Genomic DNA, 11,653 nt, shown 5'->3' on the forward strand with positions numbered 1-11,653 from the left:
AAAAAAAAAAAAAAAAAGGTTGTGCTCGGTACGCAGACGTACCTGCCTCTCGAGCTAGAATCAGACATCACGTGGGCAGGGCTCATTCTCTTCCTCCTTCTGGACTCCACCCTCTGGCTCTTCGAACCAGGCAGGACACAGAGTAGGAGTTTGAAACAGGCCGGTGTTTGGTGGATATCGGAGGGCCCTTGGGCAGGCAGAGATCCTGCTGCAGGCACAGCCCTGGGGAGGCTCTGTTGGCTGTCCCGAGGTCCTCTCAAGGCCCTGGGGCAGGACGTTGCTGCCAGGGACAGCTAGCCTAGATGCATTCCTGCAGCCCCCACATACCCCAGGCCCCCCAGCCCGGTGGGTCCACACTGCCTCGGGGGGCACTGGGGCCTGTGGCTCCCATGTGTCCCTCAGGGCCCTGAGTGGTAGCCTTCTGCTGGGCAGAGCCCCAGCTACCGAGCCACATAGCCCCAGGGCAGAGCCCAGCTCTATCAGCTGTGTGATAGCTTGGTCTTGACCAAGGTACTTAGGTTCTGAAAGCTCAGCTCTCCTATCTTTAAAACAGGGCGAGCAACAGCTTCCCACAGCTTTGGGCACCTCTTCTAGCTGCTTTCCCAGCTTCACCTGCTGTCCTCACTGTCCCCTTCCCTCTCGCTCTGCAAGTGTGGTGTGCCCAGACTAGTAATGCCCAGAATGGGCACAGCACTGACCCAGTTGGGTAGAAGTGAGCATTTGAACTGCTCACTTGCAGGGGTATTGCAGGCGGGCTCCTTCCTCCACGTGCTCTCTGCTTTTTCCTTTCTTTAGCTCAGATACCCAGAGGCTGGCCATCCGGAGTTTGCTGCCCCCTCAATTTCAGCCAGCCTGACCTGAGCCCCTCTCACCCTGTCCCTCCAGCAGGCAAGTCCCCCGGCCCCATGCACTTCCAGAGCTCTTCCACTGAGGGGCTGGGGCAGCTGGCCTAGCCCTTGGACGCCTGTGTTCTTTGGCAGAAGCCAGGATACCTTGGCTCCAGGCCGTGGAGTGTCAAGAGAGGGCTTTGGCCAGGGGGACATTTGTTGGCACCCAGAGCCCTCTGAGACAGAAGGGGAGGAGTCTAGTTGGGCCACAAATGAGAAGAAACTCTGTAACCCTGAGTCTCTAAGGGGGCACTAATAGGGGTCATAGGTGGGAAGAGCTTATGCCTCATACCCAGTCAGCCCATACATAGCACGTGGCAATTGCTCCAACATAAGAATATGTCAGATTAACTTTCCTGCAGGTCCTCGGAGGACAGGGGGCCCCCCTCACTTGGCTCCTGGGTGTCTGTGCCTGGCAGTGATGTGTCCTCAGCTCAGCGCATCTCCTGCCCTTGTGACCCACAGGTGACAGTTCAGTACACCCAGGACAATGGCGCGGTCATCCCCGTGCGCATCCACACCATCGTCATCTCTGTACAGCACAACGAGGACATAACCCTGGAGGACATGCGCAAGGCTCTGAAGGAGCAGGTGATCAAGGCTGTGGTGCCCGCCAAGTACCTGGACGAAGACACCATTTACCACCTGCAGCCCAGCGGGCGGTTTGTCATTGGCGGTCCCCAGGTGCGCCCTCGCCTCTGAGCAGAGGCCTGATTTGCCTTTGTTACTGGGGTTGCTTACCTGCCGGAGCACAAAGGAAGAGGTGGCTTTGTGTGGCTCAGCCACGTCTGGGCCTGGACAGAACATGAGGTCGGCTCGCACTCCATGGGGCCTGCTGTGTGTGCATCAATGCATGCGGGACTGGGGACATGTCCCCAGAACTCTCCCCCTAGTGCGGCCTGGCCTCCCCTGGTCATACTTGCCTATGCTGCTACCTGGCCCTGCTGAGACGCCGACTCACCGTTGCAGATGACTGGCCTCCCCAGGTGGCAGTACGGGGTCTTTGCCACAGGTTGCCTTCAACTTGTGTGGGGGCAGGTGTTTCGATGGGGACCCCTGCTGCCCCCTTTCTCCTCTCTCTCCAGGAGAGAGGAAGTGGGGATTGGCAGAGCACCCTGGAGGGGCTGCTTGACCTCTGCCAGGGGTGCCTCAACTGGGGATGCGTTGCCACCAAGCGGAGCCCCCGTAGTGGGTTCCATGACCGAGTGTCTTACAGAAGCACAGGGTAAAAGAAAGGCAAAGCTTACTGTCCTTTCTTGTAGGACTTCTCAAAGCCTAGATGTGCTGGTGGGAATGGTGGGTCTCTAAGCAGGGGGATAGAGTACGCAGTCTTTCCCCAAAGCACCGAACACGGAGCCCCTGCCCTTTCAAAACATGGTGGTTGCCTGATGCTGCACAGAGCAGACACGGAAGGAAATGGGCACCGTGGCATGTGCTGGGTGCCACCAGCCAGGGCCACAGCCCGGGGCGTACTTAGCCCAGTTCCTGCCTGCAGTTGGATTTCTTCAGCATGACTGACTCATACAAAGACTGAGGTAGGAGCTGGCTGGGATTCCAGAGAACCTCTGGCCCATCGTTTGCACTTTCTCATGGGGGCTCTGGCAGGTTATCTGGCTTCTGTAATTGGTCAGTGACTGAACTGGGGTTAGAGACCAAGGTTTCCAGCTCTGGGGGGTAGGGGAGGTCTTGAAAAAAATGCCCGCAGGCAGCTTCAGGGCACCCTTTCCCCGTAAGTGCAGTGGCCGTCATCGTGCTACAGCTGCCCCCCGCCCTGCCCCCTGGGCACCCTGGTTCTCATCTCCTCCCTCCCTGTCCTCCTTTCCCTCTGCAGGGGGACGCGGGCGTCACTGGCCGTAAGATTATCGTGGACACCTATGGCGGCTGGGGGGCGCACGGTGGCGGGGCCTTCTCTGGGAAGGACTACACCAAGGTGGACCGCTCGGCGGCGTACGCAGCCCGCTGGGTGGCCAAGTCCCTGGTGAAAGCGGGGCTCTGCCGGAGAGTGCTCGTGCAGGTGGGTGGGTCCCACTCTGACCACCCCATCTCGGCCCCGGGTGAGGACGTGCTGGCCCGGTGGGACGCCCACACACTTTGCCAAGGGCACTGGGGCGCGTACCCTGAAAACCTGAGGGAGGGAAAAAAAATCTTCTAGGAGACAGGCATACATCACTGTGAAGATGGTGGGGATTTTTCTAGGCAGACAAGGTTGGGGAGCACATTGGGCAAGTGGGTGGTTCCAGCTGCCCCTCCCTGAGGATGTTTGCACAGACGCTTCTGCCCTTGACCCTGCTCTCTTCTGGAAGGTTTCCTATGCCATTGGTGTGGCTGAGCCACTGTCCATTTCCATCTTCACCTACGGAACCTCTCAGAAGACAGAGAGAGAGCTGTTAGATGTGGTCAGTAAGAACTTTGACCTTCGGCCCGGTGTCATCGTCAGGTAAAAGCGCCGCCCACCGCTGCCGGACAGGCCCCTCCTCCTCCCTCACCCAGAGGCTCAGCTCCACTGGAAGCGAGACAGAAGGAAGGACTTTAAGCTTCCCCAAAGCAGGAGGGCCTCCAGGCTCCTGGACCAGCACGACACACCCCAAATGCAGGATGCCTGCTTTGAGGCTGAAGGAGGCTGGCCCAGAGACACTCCAGTGGGGCCATCTTTGAGCAGGTGGCGGGGGAGGGACATAGAAAAGTAATAGTAAGGCCGAATGCTGAGAAGTAAGCCAGCAGGTCTAGTCCCATCTCCCTTTGTTTCTAATGCCATCCCTGCTTTCTGGAGCTTGGTGATGTTGTTGGTCTGCGCCAGGCCAGTGGAGTGGAGAGGAGAGGAGAGAGGCACGGTGAGGCCAGAATTCAAGTTCTGGGTCCTGGGTGTGTCTTTCTGAGCCTGTTTCCTGAGGGCCAGTGACAGTCACCTCAGAAGGTGTGGTGTGGCACAGACAGGGAAGTTTATGGGAAATTGCTTTGAGTGGGGACACTCCATGCAAAGACCGTCGCACTCTGATAATCACTACTGGGCTCAAAATTCAGAGGAACTCGCTCCTTTTCCATTTAAAATGACCCTTTCCTCTGCTGACTGTGCAGGGATTTGGATTTGAAGAAGCCCATCTACCAGAAGACGGCGTGCTATGGCCATTTCGGAAGAAGCGAGTTCCCGTGGGAAATTCCCAAGAAGCTTGTGTTTTAGAGCTGGTGGGAGCGGGGCCGAGCCTGGCCCTGGAGGCGTCTGGATGGCCTGCTTCCTCTTCTTCAGCATCCCAGCTCTCACATGTCCCAGACCCAGGGCTCTGACTGCCCTCCTAGGGAGTGCCTTCCCACCCCCCACCCCCTCCTGGACCAAGCCACACCCCTAGGGTTAGCCTTGTGTTGTCATCACTGTGAATGGCAGGAGGCTTGCTGGTGCTGGGTGTCACATCTCCTCAGGAGGGTAGTCACAATGTTCCCCTGCTTTTCCCTCAGACCTAGGCCATGTTCATTTAGTGGAAAAACCACCCCCGTCAAGAGTAAATCCCCTCACTCACCTCCCCCGTGAGCCGTCCGCTCCTCCCTCACAGATCTCAGGGATCCTGGGTGTGCCGGGTCTGCCCTTCACATCTGTGGCCTGTGTCCTAAGCCAGGGCCTTCACAGAGGCCTCCCGGGCTAGGCATCTGGCCAAGATAGGAACAGGGACTGACATCTCCTAAGCGTCTACAAATGTGTGAAGGACTGAGCTAATCTCATTTCTTCTTTACTGCAACATGATGAGGTAACACCTCATTCCCACTTCTATAGGAGGAAACTGAGGCACAGACTACATAGGTAACTTTCCCAAGGTCCCACAGCCACACATGTCAGGACCTAAACATGAGTCCCGGAGCTCTGACTCAGGAACCCATACGTCCCCCAGCCCCGTTGCCATCTCATGCCAGGTGCAGGCCTGAACAATGAAAAAGCAGATTTGAGATGAAGCTGTGTGACCTCTGCCCTGAAGACCCGAGGTTGCTGCGATTAGGGGATTAACCCCTGGCTCTTGGTGAGCCCAGTGATACGCGAAGTCAGGACAGAGAAGCAGCTTGTCCTAGCTCAGGTGACCAGCCCCTTAGGGCCCCGGAACCCTGTGTCCTTCAAGTTCTTCTCTCTCTTCGGCCTCGTTGTCTGAGTGCTGTTAGAATAAGTGGGTGAGCCCCTCAGATACCCCTTTCAGAGAGGCCAGCTGTGAGGCCCAAACATCTGTGACCCAGATGGCAGGGCTGAACTCCTAGTGGTAGACAAGTTGGCTGGGATGTCATGAGGGAATCCTGCCTTTGCCAGGTGGCTTCTGGGCCATGGTACCCCTGGGGCCTGAGTGGTCCTCGGTGTGCTAGGATCTTGGAAGCTGCACATTCACCTGCCTTTCCATCCCTGGCCAGTACGACCTACCCCGCCTGTCCTCAGCCTGGGCCTCTGACAGCAGCATCTCGGCCTTCTCCCTAGCTGCCCAGACCACAGGCTGGGTGAGTGCCTCCACGAATCCCAAGAGCTGGAGACTGGGCTTCTTTCCAGGGCATGTGCTGCTGGTTCTGGCTGGGAAAGGCAGCCCACGAGGTCTCATCTGGGGAGCAGACTGCCTGCATCTGGGCTCTGGGCCTGAAGCACAAAGACCCGAGGCTCTTCTCTTTCTGTCAGAGAAAAGGCAGCTCTTCCGGGAAGAAAAAAGAAGCCCGAATTTGCATCTAAGCCTAGAGCTTGTGTCCGTTCTGGAGGCTCTGATGTGTCTGCGGGCACTGGTCACCCAGCAAGTCTCAAGCTCCTTCCAGGAGAGGGAGGTGCAGGTTTGTGGGCGGCGAGTTCCTCTCACTCGGGCCATATTAGAAGTCAAAATCACAATTGTATACTTTCCCCACCCCCTAGAGAAACAAGATCTTTTTTGGGGTCAACATTGTTTATAAGAATCTAGAACCTTTATTAATAGCTCCTGCTAGGACAGGATAAATCAAACAGAATAAACAGCACTTTAGTGAATCAAACTGAAGGAACAACTACTCTATGCTTAATTTTTGTCTGCAAACCTCCAGACACCCCACCTCTGAGGAGCATCCCCCAGGCCCGAGCTAAGGGGGGTACCCCGTGCTCTGTGTTCCCCCACCCAGGGCCCCCTGTTCCTGTCTGTGTGGGCTTCTCCGGCATAGATTAAGGCTTCCACATCCCCAGCGACTGCGTTGTCACCACATTCCTGTAATTATTCCTCACCACACCCCGCTGAGTTTCATGGGGAGAACCTGAGGCCCAGAGGGTGAGGAACGTGACCCAGGCACCCGGCTGGCAAGGGGCTCCCCAGTCTCCCAAGCGCTCCATCACCACGTGCTACCACCCTGCGGCCTGGTGCCCTCCCTGCAGATTATCTGCAGCAAGACTGTCATGAGGGGAGCACTCAGGCCATATTGTCCGTTGGCTAAATCACTGAAGTCAAATGAAGGGAGTGAAGGAGGGTTTTGGTCTGCAGAGAGATGAGCCAGACCTTTAAACAGGTTTAAAGGGGCACATCTCCCTTTCACACACTCGGTGAGGAGAATTAACAGGTGACATTTGTATTAGCAGACTGTGGGAGCAGAAGCCCCTGGAAAGACAGTCCTTGGCGGGGGGGCACTTCCTGCACTGTGTCCTACAAGCAGGCTGTGGGGAGAGGACCCCGTTCCGAAGAAACAGCCAGGTCCAGGCTGAGGGGTAAGCCGCGTGAGGAGGCTTTGAGACGGGCTGGTCCGGGTGCCGGGAAGGGCAGAAGTGCGGCCGAGACCTGGGAATGTGGCAGAGAGGCGGAGAAAGCCAAAGGCCACAGGCTTGCATGAGACAGGATCTGTGACTTGAGCAGCCACTACAGGACCATGCAGTGACCTGCTTTTCCTGGCATATAATCCCTGTTTCGTAAGAACAGAAAGACACCCGTGAAACATTGGAATGCTTGCCTGAGAGGGAAGGTGGTGAAGGAATGGGCTTTATGGGCATCAGAGGCCAAATGCTGAGTGAGAGCAAGAAGGACAGCCACTTCTGAGCCACGAAGCCTTCAAGGGTCACAGTGTTGTGGAAGTGGTGAAGGACATGGGTAGGGAAGCCAGTGGGTAGGAGGAAAGCCTACCAAGGACAGTGGGGTGTCCTTGGAAGCCAAGTGAAGACGGTGTGTCTGGGGCCAGGGAGGGCTCACCCATGGGAAATGATACCAGTGGGTTGGATGATGGGAGGCCTCAGAGGTCCAGTGACTTCAGCGTGCGGAGATGGGTGGTGGCTGGGAAAAGGAAGGAGAGGCATTAAGAAGATGTAAATACAGCCATATCCTCCACCCCAACTTGTAATCCATTGGTACCTCTAATGCATGCTGAATAAAGTTCAGGGTGCGTGACTAAGCTGTCACTGTCCCATGTGCCTGCCCAGTGTCCATCTGTCCGCCCTCATTCTGGGCTCCACTCCCTGCCTCCACAGTCCAGACTCCCCAGCTTCTATGGTTTCCTCAAACAGGCCCAGTTCATTCTCACCTCAGGACCTTTGCACATGTCATTCTATGTGATACTCTTCTCCTGTCTTTAAATGGATGCTCTGTCTCATCCCTTAGGTTTCAGATGAAATTTCTGTCTTTCTGAAAAGCCCCTTCCTTGGTATCCTCCTGTTTGTCCTCCCATTTTTAGTTTCTTGTTCAGTGTCTAACACAAGTATAAATATGAATTTCCTTGTTTAAACCTCTTTGGGGCCAACCCCCTCACGACTCCTTCCACACCTACCCTCTGAGTCCTTCCAACCTCAGTTTACAAGTCACCCTCCAGAAAGACACTCTCAAACATCCTCCATAAATCACACCCACTGCCATCTTTATCTGCTACTGGGCTTCAAAGGCTGTCATGATTTATGGATGTCAGTGCTTGCTTGTTCATGCCTGTTGCCCCCACAGGACTTGGAATTCTTGAGGTCTTACCTTGTCTGCTCTGTTTGCCACTTCATACCTGGATCCAGTGCAGGGCTTGAAACAAAGAGGGAGCTCAAGGTGGTCATAGCAGAGAATGGATTCTCTCTTGCCCCCGGAGCCCCCCTTAGCAAAGGGATTTTGGAAGAGATGAGGATCCTACTTGCCCTCTGGCAGGTTCTGTGCCAGGCTCAGGTGCCCAGAGATATAAATTAGAATTATTCAGCAGAATTTTTTTTTAAGCACTCATTAAAGTGTAGTGCTGTGACTGTGAGGACTTCTACAATAGTCACTTGGCATTTTAATCTTTCAACACTAGATGTGGACATGGGATGACAACAAGGTGACAAACCCCATTTTCCACAGAGATGCCAGAGGAAGGTGACATTGGGCGGGGAGGCACTCAGGAGATATAAATTGAGGATGGAGAGGAGGGACCTTGGTCTGAAAGGAGTTTTGGAGTTGGCAGAGGATGGAGGAGTAGAGAAATGAGAATTAGAAAAGAATTAGCATCTGGGCAGTGATTGGTTGGGGTGAAAGGCTTGGGGTGGGAACTTTAGAAGAAATTTTTGCCTGTGACAAATTCCCTGGAGTACGTGTGACCCAGATACAGTGTAAGAAGTAGTGTGACACAATAGCCAAGATATGGAAACAACCTAAGTGTCCATCAATAGACAAATGGATAAAGAAGATGTGTTACAGATATACAATGGAATATTATTCCGCCATGAAAAAGAAGGACATCCTACCGTTTTGCAACAACTTGGATGAACCTTGAGGGCATTATGCTAAGTCAGGCAGAGGTGCCTGGGTGGCTCAGTTGGTTAAGCATCCAACTCTTGATTTTGACTCAGGTCATGATCTCGGGATCCTGAGATGGAGCCCCACATGGGGTTCCCTGCTCAGCAGGGAGTCTCCTTGAGATTCTTTCTCTCTCCCTCTCCCTCAACCCCTACTCATGCACTCTCTCAAATAAAATCTTTTTTTTAAATAAAATCTTTTTTTTTTTAAAGAAAGGTAGACAAAGACAAATGCTCTATGATATCACTTTATGTGGAATCTTTTTTTTTTAAAGATTTTATTTATTTATTTGAGAGAGAGAGTGAGAGAGAGAAAGAGCACGAGAGGGGGGAGTGGGAGAGGGAGAAGCAGACTCCCTGCCAAGCAGGGAGCCCGATGCGGGACTCGATCCCGGGACTCCAGGATCATGACCTGAGCCGAAGGCAGTCGCTTAACCAATTGAGCCACCCAGGCGCCCACTTTATGTGGAATCTTAAAACACCAAACTCGTAGAAACAGAAGAGTGGTTACCAGTGGCTGTGGGGTGGGGGAAATGGGGAGATGTTGGTCAAACGGTACAAACTTGCAGTTAAAAGATGAGTATGTTCTAGGGATCTATTGTGCAACAGGGTGATTATAGCTAGTAATACTGCATCATGTCCTTGGAAGTTGCTAAGAGACTAAATCTTAAATGTTCTCACCACAATCATGGAAACGGTAATTATGGGATGTGTTGGAGGCATCAGCTAACTCTACAGTGGTTATCACTTTGCAATGTATAGATGTATCAAATCAGCATGTTGTACACCTTAAACTTACACAATGTTGCATGTCCATTATATCTGAAAAAAGCAAAAAAAAAAAAAAAAAAGGAGTATAACAGACACCTGGTCCCTGGGCTGTGAAGTCTCCTGCTTTCTTACCATGATACCTTCATAAGAGAGGTTTTGAGGAAGTAAAGAAAAGGGGTTGTGTTCTGGGTGCAATTCACGGCAGCCCTGAAGGCAGAAAAATGTGGGTTAAGTAAATAGCTCAGTGGGAAGCAGAAAACAACCCCAGGAAATGGGAGAATTCACAACCCCAGCATCTGCATCAAGGAGGGTGCTGGGCATCCCCTAAAATAAGGTGGTTGCTCAAGAGCCATTTGATGCGGCTCTCACAGGACAGTGTGAAACTCAGAAGTTGTAAGGGAAATAACTTGCCAAATCTGATTTCATAAAAATGAGACTTTCGTGCATGGGGGGAGAAAACACAAAGGTAAAAGATGTGACAAATGAAAAATATTGGCAATTTCGATAGAATGGAATCAGATTGGTAAGAAGCAATAAAACCCAGTAGTAAATGGGCAAACTATAAGGACAGGAGTAAACAGATGTCATCAAATAAATAGGAAAAACCACAAGAAATGAAAGGTGCTCATCTCCACGTTTCAAGAAATAAAAAAACTTTAAAAAATGCAATATTGTATTTTGGCAAATAGCTGAAAATTAAAAAGTTCTTAAACTCCAGAGCTGGCCTCAGTGTAAAGGGGCATCCCCAAATACAGCGTGACTCAGCACGAACTTTCTGGAGGGAACTTTGGTTCTTTATTCTGAAAATATAACTATCATGTGTGCCTGGCTTGGGTCAGAGGTTCCATGAAAATAGCGTGGGAATGCTTTGCAAGATAGGATGGGCCGGGTGGTCATGCCCTGGGCTGAGCAGGTCAGGAGGGCAAGGCTGGCATGCACTGAATCCAGGTGAGGGTCGGGGGGGGACTCTCAGGAAAGCCCAGGTCTGTTCTCGGCCACCTAAAAGCAGGGCTCCCCTCCTCTTACCAAGGTTGAAGGGGCCACCTCTGGGGTGTTTGTGGAGACCCCGCAGGATGGCCCTGGGACACGGGGGCTGGGAGGCGTCCCAGTCTTCACAAGCCACGGCTGCAACTGCTGAGCCAGTCATGGTGGCCTGAGAAGCCGATTCCCATCCCCAGGTTGCAGAGCAGGAAGCTGAGGCCCAGGCAGGTGAGGTCACTTCTGAGGGGCCTCGTCCTGCTGCTCTGGAGGGACTGTTCCCAGCGTTGTGTGGATCCTGACGTCCAGCCTCCTCCCTTAGCTATGAGCCGTGCTTGTTTTCCAGGAGAAGGGCCAGCCTTGGGACCCCAGCTCTGCCCAGGCTTCCTGGAGATCCCTCCGGGAAGAGGAGGGGGGCCCCAGCCTCTCCCTGAGTCCCCCGCCCCACCCCTCACCTCTATGGCTCCTGACTACAACCACCGGCGCCCACTTCCCTCCTGACAGGAGGTTGGATGGGGTGGGGTGGAGGCCTCTTTCTGATTACAGATGACCTAGGGCTAAGTGGGCTATTCTAGTTTCATCCTTGAGCTGAGGGACCCCTAAGACAGCTGCAGAGGGCAGATCTCGGCCAGGGCTGCTCCGGCAATATTCCCAGGGAGGCTGGGCCCCTCCCCAGAGGCACTACTCTTCCCTCCACCTCTTGTACCAATCTCTGAAAGGCAGCTCTGAACATTCTCGAAGGAAGGAAGGAAGGAAGGAAGACAGGGAGGAAGGAAGGAAGGAAGAAGGGAGGGAAGAAGAGCATCACATAATTAGCTCTTGGACTTTGGCATCAAAACATTCAGAGTTTCTGACTTTTAAGATATTTCAATTTGTTTTGATCTTGTTTCTGTTTCTCTGCTTTCCTTGGGTTTCATTTCCCATCTCTAGTTTTCTGAGCTGCACATTGGTTCCAGTGGCTTTTAGATCCAAACCTTACTCAAGAGGGAGCTGTAAAATTTCCACATGGTTGTTTGTCCTTCAGTTTTTTCACTTGTTTCTAGTTTCAACGCCAGGCAATTACAGAGAATCATCTCTGTTACTGGTACTTTTAAAAAAGTGTTGAGGTTTTCGGGGCGCCTGGGTGGCTCAGTTGGTTAAGCGACTGCCTTCGGCTCAGGTCATGATCCTGGAGTCCCGGGATCGAGTCCCGCATCGGGCTCCCTGCTTGGCAGGGAGTCTGCTTCTCCCTCTGACCCTCCTCCCTCTCATGCTCTCTGTCTCTCATTCTCTCTCTCTCAAATAAATAAATAAAAAATCTTTAAAAAAAAAAAAAAAA

The 11,653-nt window shown here is 53.1% G+C and overlaps 1 protein-coding gene across 1 annotated transcript in view; it reads left to right on the plus strand.

The window, feature by feature from the left end:
• The window catches only part of MAT1A (methionine adenosyltransferase 1A), a 15,854-nt gene extending 9,975 nt beyond the window's left edge, over positions 1 to 5,879 (plus strand). The window contains exons 7-10 of the mRNA XM_081823991.1: positions 1,353 to 1,571; positions 2,719 to 2,901; positions 3,191 to 3,324; positions 3,963 to 5,879. Coding sequence (XP_081680117.1) covers positions 1,353 to 1,571; positions 2,719 to 2,901; positions 3,191 to 3,324; positions 3,963 to 4,065 — 639 coding nt within the window. The 3' untranslated portion in view covers positions 4,066 to 5,879. The remainder of the gene's footprint in view (positions 1 to 1,352; positions 1,572 to 2,718; positions 2,902 to 3,190; positions 3,325 to 3,962) is intronic.
• Positions 5,880 to 11,653: the final 5,774 nt, after the last annotated feature.

This window comes from Leptonychotes weddellii, chromosome 6 (genome assembly GCF_054177405.1).
Source record: "Leptonychotes weddellii isolate Sample4059 chromosome 6, ASM5417740v2, whole genome shotgun sequence".
Lineage (NCBI taxonomy): Eukaryota > Metazoa > Chordata > Mammalia > Carnivora > Phocidae > Leptonychotes > Leptonychotes weddellii.